The sequence below is a fragment of the Amblyomma maculatum genome, chromosome 1 (assembly GCF_055883805.1).
Source record: "Amblyomma maculatum isolate TAMU_Amacu chromosome 1, ASM5588380v1, whole genome shotgun sequence".
Taxonomy (NCBI): Eukaryota; Metazoa; Arthropoda; class Arachnida; order Ixodida; family Ixodidae; genus Amblyomma; species Amblyomma maculatum.
In genome coordinates this window covers 44,459,172-44,474,740 of record NC_139344.1, presented here as the reverse complement: position 1 = coordinate 44,474,740, position 15,569 = coordinate 44,459,172, and the positions used below count along the sequence as shown (strand labels likewise).

Here is a 15,569-nt window from a genome sequence, read left to right as displayed (position 1 = left end):
GTTGTTGTTGTGGTTTGTTTCTTTGCATTCGCATTCGTACAACTACCGATAGGAACTCCGGAAACTGCCTGCTTGCTCTGGGATCTCCTTCTGTATGTTCCCTGATGTACAGTGTCTATCTCCGAACGAAATTTTCTTCTTATAGGGCACTGCGTGTTCTCGAAAAGCTTGATTACCTTTAGATGAGGCATTTGGTATATCGTTTATAGTGGAAAAAACGGCACTGTGCTGAAATGATGGAGCCAGGGAACATGCATTAAACATACGGAACAAATCCGATTGCAACTTGGCAGGTCGTTGTAAGCGATATATGGTTGTTTGTAAAGCACTCTCTGAAAGGACTTAATTCCTTGAATGCATCAATGACATAATAGACACGGAGATATTTAAACCATTTTTTTTTTTCATTATCAATGCATAAGGAGAGGTGCGTTAGCACACTAAGTCGACTCCGATTTCTAGATGGATACGAGTAGAGGCTATTGTTCTTTAGAGGCTGTTTTCCGGCCTTGCTTCGCTCGATCCTTGTTTTTAACGCGGGAGTGTTAAAGGCTCCATTCTGCTGAAAAATCGGCGTTGTCAGCACTGGCGTCGTGAGCATGCATCTTCCTGGTAGTAGTCGGCAGATGACGAGCACTGATTAGTCGACGTTTGTGACGTCACGAGACCACGTGACTTTTGGATCCCTAGTCAAACACGCTACCCCTCCCTACGTCACGCAGGCCCGGACGTATACGGCTTGGTTAAATCGGGGCTTTATAGTGTTGGGTGGTTCTGCACTTAATATTGTAGCTTGCGACTGTATGCTAATGAGTGATCAAGCGACTAACAAAGCGCATATACGCGAAAGAGGATCCCCAATGGAGCAGCCACACACGAAAGCCGTTAACGCGGTCGCGCCTATACTCTTAAAGGACTATAGGCACCAAATTTTGGTGACAATTTTCTTCTTGTTAATGTTGGGTATGTCATTCCTGTATATCGATCTGCACGCAGTTTTCGCATACTAGCACTAAATAATTTATAATTGAATTTTCTTTTCTCATCAGTTTCGGTTTCGATATCCGACAGATGGCTGTGACGTCACAATCATGTCTTGATGCGCGGCATGAAAAACAGCGATATAATCACTCATTATTCACTTGTAATGATTCCTGTTTTTAAGGCAGGCTGGCTTTATTATTGTAGTGAATTCAAATGACACACCAATGATTATATTGCTGTATTTTAATCTCTCTCTACCTAGATTTCACTGTGACGTCACAGCCATCGATCGGCTCTTGAAACCGAAACCGAAACAGGTAAGGTAAGAAATTTGATTATAAATTATTCAGCAGTCGTAGGCGAATGTGACGTGGTGATCCGTGTACAGTAATGTCCTAGACATCATTACAAAAGATAATACACGAACCCAAAAATGAGGTGTCTATAGTCATTTAAAGGCGGAGTTTAGGTTTCTCTCAAATGCTTGTCATGTAGCTTGTCACTGATTTGCAACTAATTTTTAACTGTGTGCGCAGGTTTTGTTATAAATTTTAGCTCCCCCCCCCCCCTGCCCCCTTTTTAAGCTGTCAGAGGAAATGATCAGATTTCTGTCTTGTTATTTGGCACACGTTCTTTGTGGGCTCTATTGACCAGCCTATATAGCTAGAGCGCCCGTCTTGCCCGTAAGCGTGCCCCCTGTCAGTTTTTTTTTTTTTTTCGCTCTCTTTCTACAAATACAACGCGAACCAGCTAGCCCAAAATCAGAACTTAATTGAGCTCGTGTAAAATTTTTCGCTGCAGGGGTAGGCGTCTCTGCGCTGCACTGCCCGGACCGTCTGCGGAAGAGGGTGCTCGGCTGTTTTGAGTCTCGTGGGAACTGTTTAGCTTAATGCTCGATTCCAGACGTTTTGCTTCGCAGCGGCTACCATCTCCTTTCTCTTTGCCTACCCCAGTTCAGTAGCTCGCGTGTGGCGGACACAGCAACATGCGCTGGATCATCCTCTCATAGTCCTGCTAGTAGCGGCATGGAAAAATCTCCGAAAGGAGTCACTCGCTGCTGCCTGGGACTGGCGAGCCCACTGACGGCGCTTCACACGCGGGCACTTCTCCCGAGACGTCCTGTCCCGTGTCAGCGTGCTCGTGTTTCCCTTTTAGCCTCTCTCGGGTACATGCTCGCTGTGCGATTTCCCACCACGTCCGCCGTGCTGCGCGCCAAGCTGGTCGGTTGTCTCGAACGTACTGCGAGCGTTGGCTAAGAAATGATGGGGAAGTGCGCGCGAGGAGACACGGCTGCCGCTATTTTCGAGCCGCGACGCGAGGTGGCGTATGCCTGATTGGTGCGCTAAAATGGTGCTCCGTCGCTTTCCAAGCGCGGATGGCCGATTCTCGCGGGCCAGGTGCGGGCTCGCGTATCCGCGTTCCGCTGCGCGGCCGGCACGCGGCCCATGCAGGAGAGGCGTGGAGGCTGCGGTCCCCGCGTCGTGATCGGCCTGTTTGCCGAAGACCACCCCTGGCGGCCGAGGGGAACGCAACCCACTCGACCCCTCGATCTGCTGCTCTACGCGACAGGGTTTCGGCGCGTCTCGAACTTCTGGCTGAGGTTGTCCGGGTTTTTCTTTTCTTTTTTTTTTTAACTTAATCGCACCCCTCTGTCCTCCACTGTCGCTTTCCATGCCTTTACTATCGTTTCGATAGATGCATTGACGTGTAAGGTGAAGTTGAGACTATTGTAATTCTAGTTTCACGCTAGCTGAACTGGTGGCGACCACGGTACGGCTGCGTTTGGACCATCGCCTGTTCAATTAAATGTAGATATTTCGACTAATTAGGGCTGATCACAGTTACTAAGTACCGTTAGCAATGCTTTCGTGCAACGTGAGGGACGTTAATCTAATCGAGATGAGTGAAATATCACTCTGACGTCAGTAGCCTGCGCCAGCCGCATAGGTGGCTTTGACACTGTGCAGTCGAAGTCTTCATGCTCGTGCAATGTCGCTTCACATGCATTTCGCTTTTGGAAACCCTACCTTATGACGATTTCACGGAACTTTCACGTAAGGGCGAACGCCTTGTGAAGCGCTTACTTTTCGTTAAAGAATGATAAAAAGTCGGCGTCATTGTCTGCGTGCGAAGGTGCTCAATTTGCCCACGGTCAGCGTTAGAGAAGCGGAACCTTTTGGGGAGGTGTGGGAAGACACGTGGAACAATGCGAATTCGGTTCGGATGGCTCGCTGACACCAACTACATCGTCCCGTTGTAGACGTTCCGCTGAAGCCTTTTGTTTGTACTTTTTTAAGCCTCGCTGTCGTATATTCGACTCTCTTTAACAGTAGCATTGGGGGTATGAGGGAGCGCTTATAGGCAACCTGCAATGAAGTCTGCTGTGTCGATTGCCGCGCCGTAACACATATCCTAGCGAGAAGAGCAAATACTTCTGAGGCGTTAAGGCGTTTTCACGCCACCTGCTTGAGTTTACAGGAATTATATTGTACGCTCTGTCGAAGCCTTGCATGGCGTGAGCCAGATAACTGGGCTACATCCAGAGCGCCTGAGCAAGGAAGTTATCTGTCACATGCGTGTCTATAACAGTGGTGAATATGCTCGGTCGTTTATCGCGAACCAAGCGGCTGACAGCAGCATTTTTGAGGCCCGCTGCGGGACAATTACAGCGCTACCTATGCAGTTCAGATTCCCTATAGGTGGGAACTTCGTTTTGCCTCGCGTCGCGCCGTCGAGCTCATGGGGTTGGTATCTTGTTGGTCCCCGCTGCCTATTTCGTGCTCGTTTAGAGGCACCTAGTTTCCTGACGTTGTCCACACGCTGCCGATTTCATGCCCCGATAGCAGTAGCGCCTTGAAAAGGAGGCTTACATCGTGATTTGTTCATTTCTTTCCTGTCTTGACCTTCACCTAGCAGTCGTCCGACGGTACCTTGTCACTTATTCGGAGGATTAAAAACGAAGGAGAAAAAAAAAAAAAAGAAAATGTTCTAGTCCTCGCGTAACGCGCGTGTGCGGCGTTTCCTTCCCAGTCGTCCGTAGCGAATGGCACTTCAAAATGACCCATTTTGTTGCACTCTCTACGCCGGGGTCAGAGGGGAGGGAGGAGACGCACTTCGCGCGACGTGGCCACCGTGTGTCTTCGCTGCTTTTCTGGACGACGGATCCGTGTTTGGCTCTGTTTTCTTCCTATTCCGGCGCCTTATGGCGGTGCGAAGGGCGGCCGTCCGTCCGTGGTCGCATCGGTCGCCAATGACACGGCGCATAATCTGCCCCTCTGGGTCAGGGTCCGCCTCGCACGCCGCGCCTACATTAAATGCGCCGCCGCGCGCTGCGTATTGTATGCGCGTGCGTGTGTCGCTTTTCGCGCCGCGTGTCCGTCGCGATTTGAGCGTTCGGACGGCGCGCGTTGTCCGGGGCCCGTTCATCGAGAACGGGCCGGGCGCGCTATCGCACGCGCGTGACGTCGCTCGAAATCGGTTTCGAAAGGCCTCCGCACCGTCCGTGACCGGCGGGAAGGCGACAGTCGGCTTGCCGGCTGGATTACATCTCTGTGCGCGCGAGGCTTTTCGGCGCCGTTGGTCAAGCTGGGCGGCCGTGTGTAGTACGCGACGTCCACCGAAGCGGTGTCGGTCCAGGACCAGCTGCGCCGGCGCGCGTGTGTGGGTCGCCGTCGCTGAAGCATAGAGGAAGAAGAGTCGCGACTGTCTCGCAAAAGCGACGCGTGTACGACGCCAATCCGCTGCCAATTGTTACCTTCGGTTCGCGGCCGGCCCGCGATTAGCGCCCGCGAGGTGGCCGCGCGCACCGGGGAGAAAGAAGGCGCGAAGAAAGCGGCTTCCCGGCCATTGTCCCGTAGTGTGTCGTTCGTTCTTGCTCTAGGACGCTGGAATGAAGTTGGGGGCTAGATATCGAACGAGTGCGTAAGGGGAAAGAGAGAGAATTGGGTGACGAGGTCGGAGCTCTGTACAGATCGTGCCAGCTTCGAGCTGACTGGTTTCACAATAGGCTAGACTAGCCACTAACCACACACACTTTTCAAACGCCACCGCTACTTCCGCATACAAATATATAATTTTGTGCAACCTTCCTGTGAGAGGAGCAAGTAAAACATCATGCGGTTGGGCTAGATTCACTCTGGTAGCGTACAAGTGCAGACTATAGGCTCTAAGATTTCGACATTGAATCTACAAGGTCTTACTTTGTGCTTCGGTGACGTCTCACTTCAACTCAGTCGGCAAACGGTTAATCTCGCGTTCATATGACTGCGCACACCTTGTGTGTTGAGGGTCGTCGCATTTTCACGGAAGAGAGACACCACAGACGGGGAAGAGCGTGTTGCATACTGCAGCCGTGCGCGACTACATTGTCTAGATGGGTTTCTTTCTGCTTGTGTATGTGCATGCACCAAACGTGCGTGTCATTGTCAGGACGCTACCTTTCAGATGCATTGCTTCATATTTGTCTTTCACTATTCAGGCTATGGAGAAAAGGATGGAAAATTTGGAAAGGTTAGATGCCAAGATGAGTGAATTTATGAACCATATCAACACCCAAATTCCAGCTGTCCTCGGGGCAGTTCAGAAACAGGCCGAGGACCAAAGGTTAAGGAATGAGATGGCCGCCATAAACGGGTGACAACAAAATATAGAACAGGTCGTCTCGCAACTGCAAAATGGCCAGGCACGCAAATGAAAATCAAATCTGGCAGTGGAACTGTCGCGGCTTCCGGCGCAAGCGGCCGATTCTGCAACAGTACCTTCTGCTATTAGATGAGACTCCATTGGCAATTGCTCTCCAAGAAACCGGGGGGCCCGCAAAATTGTCAGGATATCAGGCATTTCATAGTGGCAGGGGAGAGAAATCCTCGGTCACAACACTCGTGAAAAGAAACATTGCAGCCATTGAACACGATCTAGAGTCGAGAGAGATCGAGAACGTGTTTGTAGAAGTTTTAACCGGAAAACAGAAATACCCTAGTCTATTCATTCTAAATTTATACAGCTCACCCAGTCAAAGGAAGGTGAGGTTCAGAGCTCTGCTTCGCAAGGCCCTCAAAATTTCAAACAACCAGCCACTGTTGATAGCGGGGGACTTTAATGCACATCACCAGGAATGGGGGTACCCGCACCAGTGCCCAAAAGGTATAGACAGCTGTGGGAGGATACGCATGACCTATGGCTCACTCTGAACACGGACCCCGAGAGCCCAACGAGGGTGGGCAATAGCGTCAGTAAGGATACATCCCCAGACCTGACATTCTCGAAAAACGTAAAAGGTCAAGAATGGCATAATTCGGATCAAAATTTTGGCAGCGACGGCACTACATAATTGTCTCCACACTGAGGAAAGGCGTTACAACACGCCGGGCTCGCGCGCCGGCCGTCGTTGAGTGGGATGAATTTAGAGATATCAGGAGGGCTCAGGAACTAGAGCCCATCAGAAGCATCGAGGAATGGGCGACGGCGCTCAAATCGGACGTTACAGAGGCAACAAAATTGCTCGAAGGTGATAACGCCCCGGAGATTGCGGACAGCCGTCTTCTGCATATGTGGGAAGCTAAGCAGAGCATGGAGCGTCGTCTCAAAAAGCAGAAATGGAACCGCAACCTCAGAAGAAGGATTGCGCGACATAATAAGGAAATCGAAGACTATACTTTCAAATTATGCGAACAAAATTGGGACAACAAGTGTGACGAAATGGAGGGGAGCATGAACCTCTCCAAGACGTGGAGCTTCCTCCGGCACTTGTTGGACCCAGACAACTCGAAGACGCAATCTGGTATAAGATTGGCAAAAGCGAGGCACGCTTTCGAAGGGAACGATGATGATTTCATGAGCAAATTAATTGAGACGTATGTGGGAGAAACTTCACGAACCCCACTTCCTGACTATGGTGGAGCGCCTAACGAGGCGCTGGACGCCCCCATCACAGAAGCGGAAGTGAGGGCGGAGATTGTAAGACTTAAAACGAAGTCGGCTCCAGGCCCTGACGGAGTAACGAACAAAATGCTCAGGAACCTATATGATGACTCCATTAGGTATCTAACGGAGTATATGCAGGAATGTTGGGAAAAAGGCGAGCTCCCACAACAGTGGAAGACGGCAAGCATTATTTTAATACCGAAACCAGGGAAGCCTCCTCAACTGGCAAATTTACGACCAATTTCCTTAACTTCATGCGTGGGGAAATTGATGGAGCACGTCGTCCAGACCAGACTGATGAGCTTCATGGAGCAGGGTGATCTGTGGCCACATGAGATGGTCGGGTTCCGTCCTCACTTGTGTACGCAGGACGTCATGCTCCAAATCAAACATGACATAATAGACTCAAAGTCTAAAGAAAGCAATTTTGGGGCTCGACCTCACGAAGGCTTTCGACAACGTAAAACATGAGGCGGTTATGGAAGGGCTGAACAAGATTAATGTAGGTACCAGCACATATCGGTACATCAGGGACTTTCTGATGGGTAGAACGGCCTGCATGAAGTTCCAGACGCTGGAATCCCCCGCAATAGAGGTAGGGATCAGTGCTGTCCCCCCTACTCTTCAACGTGGCTATGAGGGAACTCCCCGAGCAATTGGCAAAGCTCGAAGGATTAAAATTTAGTATATATGCGGATGATATCACCCTTTGGGTCAACCGGGGAAGTGATTCGTGCGTCGAAAACCTGCTCCAAGCCGCCACCGACATTATAGTCGATTACGCGGCAGAGAGAGGCCTAGCGTGCTCGCCGCAGAAATCAGAATTGTTTATATACAATCCGAAGCACTTAAGGTGCAAGGCACCGTCGGTGATCAAAATTAAAGTGGCGGGTAACGAGGTACCAATAGTCGAGCAAATCAGAATCTTGGGCTTGATTCTCCAGTCACACGGACATAATGGCGAGACCATCAAGAGGCTGGAGAATCACGCGATGCAGACCCTGTGCCTAATTAGGCGGGTGGCCAACAGAGACCGAGGGTTAAAGGAAAAAAAAATTTGATGAAACTGATACAGGCCTACATCTTCAGCCGAGTGAGCTACGCAACGCCGTATCTAGATTTGAAAGCGGTGGAAAAAGAAAAAATTGAGTCTCTAATGAGAAAATGCGTAAAAAAAGCGCTGGGACTGCCCATATGCACATCCACAGAGAGAGTGATGGCTCTAGGGGTACACAACACATGGGCAGAACTGGCGGAAGCGGTGCGAACCTCTCAAATTGAGAGACTTAGCACCACGAAGACAGGAAGAGTCATTTTGACGACTAAATCCGGATAGGGGTCCCATGGTCAAGGTGGAGGTAGCTAGAGAAGTCAGACAAAATTTGGTGATTCCCCCGCTGCCAAAAAACATGCACTCGGAATATAACAAAGACAGGAGGAAAAAACGAGCCCAAGCATTAGAAATTAGATTCGGCGAAATTTCGGAACATGAAGTGGCCTATGTAGACGCGGCAGGAGGTGGTGGCAGTTTTACGGTAGCAACGGTCGTCAGCGGCCGGGGCAATCCCGTGACAGCTGCCACTTTGCGCGGGCGGAGCATAGAAATATCCGAGGAAACTGCGATCGCGTTAGCTTGCGTCGGAACGGAAGCGAAGTTTGTCATCAGTGACAGCAAAACTGCCATACAAAATTTTAGCAAGGGCAGGATCTCGCCCTTAGCAGCCAGAATCCTAGGCCAGAAAAAGTTGGATAGGAAAATTCAAATAATTTGGACTCCTGCGCACGAAGCCGCCCCCGGCAACGAGGCGGCCCACAAGCTGGCTCGAGATCTCTACCGCCGAGCCGCTACAGGGCCACTTGATGACCGAGGAAGCGGGGAGCGCTTGCTAAAATATGGGGAGATCACGCAGCACTACAGATTGGATCGTAGACTGGTACCCCCACCAGACCCGAAATTAAACAGCAGACAAACAGTGGCGTGGAGGCGACTGCAAACTTATGCATATCCGCACCCGGTTATGGCGAACCACATGTTCCCTGAGGCTAGGAGTGACAAGTGCAATCTCTGTGGGGCGAGAGGGACCCTCGACCACATAATATGGGAATGCCCGTATTCTCCCAGGAGGACGAACAATATAGGTTGTAGAGACACCTGGGAGACCCTGCTGCGCAGCTCGGACCCTGAGCCATCCATCACTCTGACTACGTGAATGAAGTCGTATTGGCGTAGCTACGAGCGAGAAAACAAAAATAATAAATAATGAAATACAACAGTCGGCGAGGCCAAGGCACTGCACAGCATTGCCTTGGCCTTGCACAGCACACGGGCGCCTGGTTTTTCGCCTCCAGCGAAAAGCGGCCTCCGAGTCCGGGATTCGATCCCTCATCCTTGGTCACAGCTGTCTAGCGCTGTAACCACTGCACCACCCCGGCGGGGCGTTACGGGCTATCTTCGTGCGCTCGTCGCTCCCACCAGAAAGCTGTGAAAAGAGCATGCGACTCCTGCGCCGCTGCGCGAAGCGTGGACAGTGTTCTCTCTGGCGGTTTCGATTTCGGCGGAACCCAAATCCCTTGCCAGCGCTACAGCGTCTGTCGTTGCTAAGAGCAGGTGGGAAATAAAAGTGCTTCCCAGCTAAGGCATGTGGACACCCCAGCCCCGCGAATTATTTCACCCACTTTTAATCATGCAGATATAGTGAGCTATCCATCGACGTATACTTAATCTCATCGGTGTTTTACCATGACCGTCGTCTTCGCCTACCCATCGTGGCTGTGATTAATAGTTGCGCTGCACTAAGAGACAGCGCATACGTAGTACGTGTCAGCGGTGTGCGACCGCTCTCCGTGTTGTGCTGTGAGTGCACGGCATGGGCCTCAGCAGTCAGTTGTGTTCAAAGGCGACAGGCCCTCGCCCTCGGTTCCTTCAGCCACACGCTTTTATGCAGTAGCCGCTCTGCTTCCACCGGTGTCAGTGTCAATTGTGTGCGCGATGCGTATTCGATTTGGCGAAAACGTTTCATTGTCGAATTTCCTGAAACTTGTAATCCCAGAGCTTGATAAGCTTACATCGGAAAGTGAACGCGAAGGTAGTTATTTTCCTGGCGTCTATGCAAAGCATTTGCGGCTAAGTGTTCTTAAAGGGGATCGTCCTGCTTGTTGTGTCTGCGGGGGGCTGGCGTTAATTTTCCTTAGATGCGTTTCGAGCTCCGAAGTAGAGAGCATAAATCAGTGTTTCTTTCCCTCCTTTTTGTAATAACTTGGTCAAAATATTTCATTTAGACTTCATTGCTTTATCTGTGGGACAAACATGGTATCGCTAGTCTGTTTTCTTTAACCGCCACCGTTTCTAAAACAGGCACTAAGCGTTTGTTTTTCCGCGTGCAATTACGGGTTGTAATGTTTACTACCATTGCTCGGTGAGGTCAGGCCAACTACGTACATGCTTTTAGTAACATTTTACAATGTTGCTTCATTGTTTCACTAACTTGTATGCGGTATGCCCCTGCCTACATAAAGTTCGTGGCCGCTGTGTTTTATAAATCGGTTCGAAATCTATTTCCTCAAAGATCTGGCTTCGGCTTTGGATTGGGTGCATTTGCTTTTATATGTTTCTTCTTGCTGTAGAAGACAAACAGCTGAAACGTTCGCCGCGTCTTTTTAAAAGTGCACGCTTTCGCGAAGACCGAGTAAACACAAACGCTGCCAAGCAGGAAGGGCTTCGTGGAATTCATTGGTAAGTAAACAGGCGAAAGTAACTAGCATATTTTGCATACATTATCTCGGAAAGGTCGCCGCGTCTCTGTTTTCCTTTTCATGCCTGCGTGCGCGCTGCCTTCACGCACGGAGATCTGAGCGGCCAACGCCCGGAGAGAGTGAGACCAACGCTGTCGGGAATGACGAAATGTCGAGGGGCACGGGGATCTTGTTTTGGGCGTGGATTCAACTCCGATACGAGCCATTTCTGATCCTCGGCCTCTCTAATTCACTGAGCTGAGCCGCTTTGTTTAAACTGGTAATTTCAGCATAGTGCCTCTATCGCTATCGAACCCGATCATTTGCTGCCACGCCACGAAATTTGATGTCGGTTGCTGAAAACCCCACGGCATTCGCGTTCGAATGAACTTGGACGTTGCAGAACGGTGATATGGTTTGTCGAAAGGCAATTTCTTCTTGTGCAGTTTATTAGGGGCATTTATTTTATTTGCCCTACCAATGAAATAATGAGACTTGCTTGGTGCCTAATGTATGTATAGTGGAGGATACAATACACAGTCATTTTTCAGTTTCCATTGCTAGTATTATCATTCGGAAAATAGTATAGTGTTTGCAGGAATGCACAAGGAGTTCCAAGCTCGTCGAGGATCAGAAGACAGAAGCACTAAAGAAGAAAGTACCAATTTTCAACGAGTTAGGGGGGAGGGGGGAGGGGGGAGGGAAGAGGGGGAGAAGCGCGGAGATTAAATTCGAGCGCATACACGGGAAAGTCAAAGAAATGGATCACATTGTCAAATTTAAATAATATCGTCTAGTGGAAGTCATGAACTGAAAGGGCATCACTGTTTCATTGCCTGCAGGAAGACGGGACGCTGGCAGATCTGTTTGTCGCTTGACAGCGTCGCGAACAAAATGTAATTACCGGAGGCGAATGTCTTTCGTTGGACACGACATTAAATTTGAAATGCCGCAGGTGTCTGATGCCCTTCGCCGCTGGCCGGAGCCGAGCCAGTGGCTTCTGTTTACCCAAACAAGTGATAGGATAGATGGTCTGTTCCACAATTGCCACCTCCCTCTGCGAACCGGCATTCGAAGTTGGCATCGAAGATAGAACGCTTTGCTTGAATGTTGGGAATAGGAATAAGTTCGGCGAGTACGTAGCGAATAATATCCTGCGGGGAAATTTGCAAAGATTTTCTCGAAAGCATGTAGCCTTGCGCAGAGAGCAGTGATGGTGTTTTGAGAGGTTCCGCGTATGTAGATGGTGGAATCGAATTTGTTGATGGACTTAACGGGACCTAGTGGTGTCTTCGTCTTGCGTATATACACATCGTAGTTGCGGACGTTGTAGTCGCGACGCGGCAGCTGAGCAAGCAGTGTCCGTTTCCTGCGTGTTGACAGGGCTCGTTGTACGCAGGAGGGATGGCACGCCGAGGTCGTTTGGCGGTGCGCCGCCGAGCGGGCGGCTCGTCGTGCGGGCCATTAAGCCGCTCCGTTCCAGTTTCCTTCTGGGTTCGTAGCGGGGGCCGGCCTCAGATATGCCGAGGCGTGTCGTGACGCGCTGTGCCGTAATCCCGAATTGAGCTCAGCCGAGGCGTTACAGCGGACGCGATGAGCAACACGGCAATCGGCGGCCGATTGTTACGCACGCGCTCGCGCCGCCTAGCCTCAGTTCCCCGGCTGGTGAACCGCTATTCTCGGTCGCCCGCGCGCTCCTCGCTGTGTACGGCCCGTGTATTTAGAGTGTGACGGCGAACCATCTATCCTGGCTGCTTTCTTCTTCTTCGTCCGCCCGCTTCTACTGGTTTCTTGCAGCGTGCGAAGGCGGATTACACTGAAGCCACCGTCGAGTGAAGGGGGGGGGGGGGGGGGGGGGGGGTTGCTTTGTGGCTCTGTCCTGCCGGCCCCGTTGTCGATCGTCGCGTAATGGTCAGAGCGGGGAGGAGGAGACCAACCCACCCACCTGCCGGCTCGCTTAGTCGCTGTGTCTACTTTTGGGGATACGGCGGTTATGTGTTTATCTAATGAAATGCGTTCACGTGCGCTCCTGGAGAGAGACGTCAAAGGAGGCGCGAGGGTAATTCTGGTTGCGTTTAACTTAAGGCATGTATGGGAACGCATGCATGAATGACTGGCGACAAAGGAAAAAAGTGCAGCCGGCAACAGATTGATGCGTGATGAATCACTACAATGACTGCTTCCTGACCAATCGATTGACTGATCGCTCGATCAAGCGATAAATTAGTGATAATCCATCTTGGTACAGTGGTAGAACCGATCGATCCATCATTGCAGTGACCCTTCTTCGTGGTATTTGGGAGAAACGCGGCTAGTTATGCCAGACTGCGAGCAGTCAAAATGCGAGCATGCCAAAACGAGGCAGCCGCCTCTCCTCAACAAGTGCCATGATTAACAAATTTCTAGTCTGGGCGGATCGCTGTTCCCATTCGGGGGCGGAGCCCTTGAAAAAAGTTTCACTAGGTAGTCCTGAGGCGGTCTATAAAGAAGGGTGTCGTGCAGCTAATCCGAACTGAAGTGCACCACGCACAGAGGCACAGTTGTAAACGTTTACAAACACGCAGGATAAGAAGCGTAGAGCCGTTCATGACGCAGTTTGGTACCACGTAGTCACTTGATGCTGGGTTGAGTATAAAAAAAAATGGCAGTGGCTTAGCTTGGTTAAGCCTGGTAATTGCGAAAGCAATAGCTATGGCTACGCCTAGGTTCAGCTGGTGGTGTAGCTGGTTGTGGTGCTTGTGGTTATGCTTATGGTTATGCAGTGATTAACTCTGGCCGCGGCATATGGTTCAACTATTGTTTATTGCGGGGTGCTACCTGGTTATTCTATGTATAACTAGTAGCGAGGCAAGGAGTGCCATGGCTGCAACGATATACTTGGTTGTGTACAACTGTCGCTCCGGCACCGGCTGCATCGGCTTTCTTTGCGCCAAAAGAAATGAAAGCATCCCTGGAGACGGCGCTGGTTCTACCTGCCGCTAGGCCACCTCCTATAGTACCGAACGTTGCACCCCCGGTGGTAGCTGCGGTAGGAGCGGAAGTTAGGCCGCGGTTGGTAGCTACCGCCTCGGAAGTTGACGGCGCGAGTTGCGGCCCCTGTTTTTGCGGCAGATGGGATGACGTCACTCCGACCGTAGCGCTCCCTCACGGAGGGAGCGGGAGTTGGGCCGCTATTGGTAGCTACCGCTTCGCGAGTTGACGGCGCGAGTTGGGGCCCCTGTTTTTGCGGCATATGGGATGACGTCACTCCGACCGTAGCGCTCCCTCACGGAGGGAGCGGGAGTTGGGCCGCGTTTGGTAGCTACCGCCTCGCGAGTTGACGGCGCGAGTTGGGGCCCCTGTTTTTGCGCAGCTGTGCTTGGCGCCGCGCCAAAGGACACGCTAAAGGTCAATGGTAGCTACCGCCTCGCTACGCGAAGGGCTGAAAAGTGAAAGTAGTATTGCTTTCGCAATAAAAAAGCTTGTCATAGCTTGTAACGCGCCAGCGCTAAGGCTTCTTTCTGCAGGAAGCTCATCGTCGGCGTTGTGAACGCGAGAAGTCACCAGCATGCCTCTGGCAGGTGGGAGTTGTCAGGTGACATTTCCGGCCACTGGTTAGGCGGCAGGTTGTCTGACGTCACGAGGCCACACGATCTGGTCCTTTTTTTCACACAAGCTTGCCATAAGGCATATTATAGAAACTCATATGGTCCATTTGGCAGGAGCTTTTTACGAACCGTCAGATGGTAATCGGACCCGGTACCCTTGGGCCCTGCATGAATAGTCTTTCGTTGTTATAATGTGGCAGCGTGCTACTGTATGCCAATGACTATACGCGAGGTAATAGAGGCGCAAGTAAAGGAATTTGCGATTAAGAGAGTAGCAAGCCGCATATCGCTGAAGAGTGGGTGGACGTGAACGACAATCCGCAAGAGAAGCCGCAGACTTAACGCTGTCGCACTATATATTGTATAAACTTAACGGCGAAGCTTCAGTTCAGACCAGTGGAAGGAGCCCGAGTTTTGATTGTCCTCGTATAGCCACTGGCTCTTGGAAAACTCACTTCACTCGCAGGTTTATGAAGCTTTGTGAAGGCAATTTTTTTATCCATAGTTCAGTACACGTTGTTTACTCACAAAATTTTCAAAGTTCTGCGCACAATTTTGTATATCGCGTCCGCACTTCACCTTCCTGTTTGGAGCTTGCAAAAGTACGTGGCTTTTATGGCGAACAAAGAATCAGAGCTGTTCCTTCGCCGAGAATCTGCAGGCCTGTTTCATGGCCAAAGACGATTCGTCACAGTAATATGATGAAATTACTATCCGATTGCTTTGGCCTATATGTGCGTCCCATGTTTCGGTGATGACGACTGCAATGCTTGACGCCCATCTGACGAGGCCTCATGTTATGCGATGAAGGCATCCCTGCGGTTCGGGCCCTCTGCCGAAACGTGCTAAAAGCATGGTCGTATGGCAGCGACGCGGTTTAAATTAAAATCTGAGTGAAGAAGACAGGACAAAGCGGGGAATGAACAGGGACACACTCAACAGAGTTGTTGTGTCCGCCTTGTATATTTAAAGCAGCTGTGAACCTATACTAGCCCGACAGAATGTTCTGCTTCGAGGAATGCGCCTGATGCTTGATCGAAGCTGCGTTGTTCCAGTCCACTGTGGGTTTAGGTATGGTTGCCTGCAGAAACTAATTCCATTGATTGTGATATATACCGGAATATACCGGCTTAAAAGCCGAACGCTGTTCTGGCAGCTATCAGGTAAGGCGCATCTAGGTTGCAGGTCGAATATTTAGGGGAATCCACCAAGGTGGAGTAAATTTGTAATATAAGGGAGTAATTACTCATGACATCTACCCAGACGCAGTCACACGGCTACAAAGGAAAGCAATACAGCGTTCTACATAAATAATTGCTCCCTTATGAGCTTGGTTGCAGTACG

At 50.6% G+C, this 15,569-nt stretch overlaps 1 protein-coding gene across 2 annotated transcripts in view; it reads left to right on the top strand.

The window, feature by feature from the left end:
• LOC146202244 (uncharacterized) overlaps positions 1-15,569 on the top strand; it is a 369,509-nt gene that overhangs the window by 73,311 nt on the left and 280,629 nt on the right. The window contains exon 2 of one of the 2 annotated variants that reach the window (XM_084588034.1): positions 1,247-1,301. The exons of the other annotated variant lie outside the window; for it this stretch is intronic. Within the exon in view, the coding sequence (XP_084444160.1) occupies positions 1,247-1,301 (55 nt within the window). The remainder of the gene's footprint in view (positions 1-1,246; positions 1,302-15,569) is intronic. 2 annotated transcript variants of the gene reach the window in all.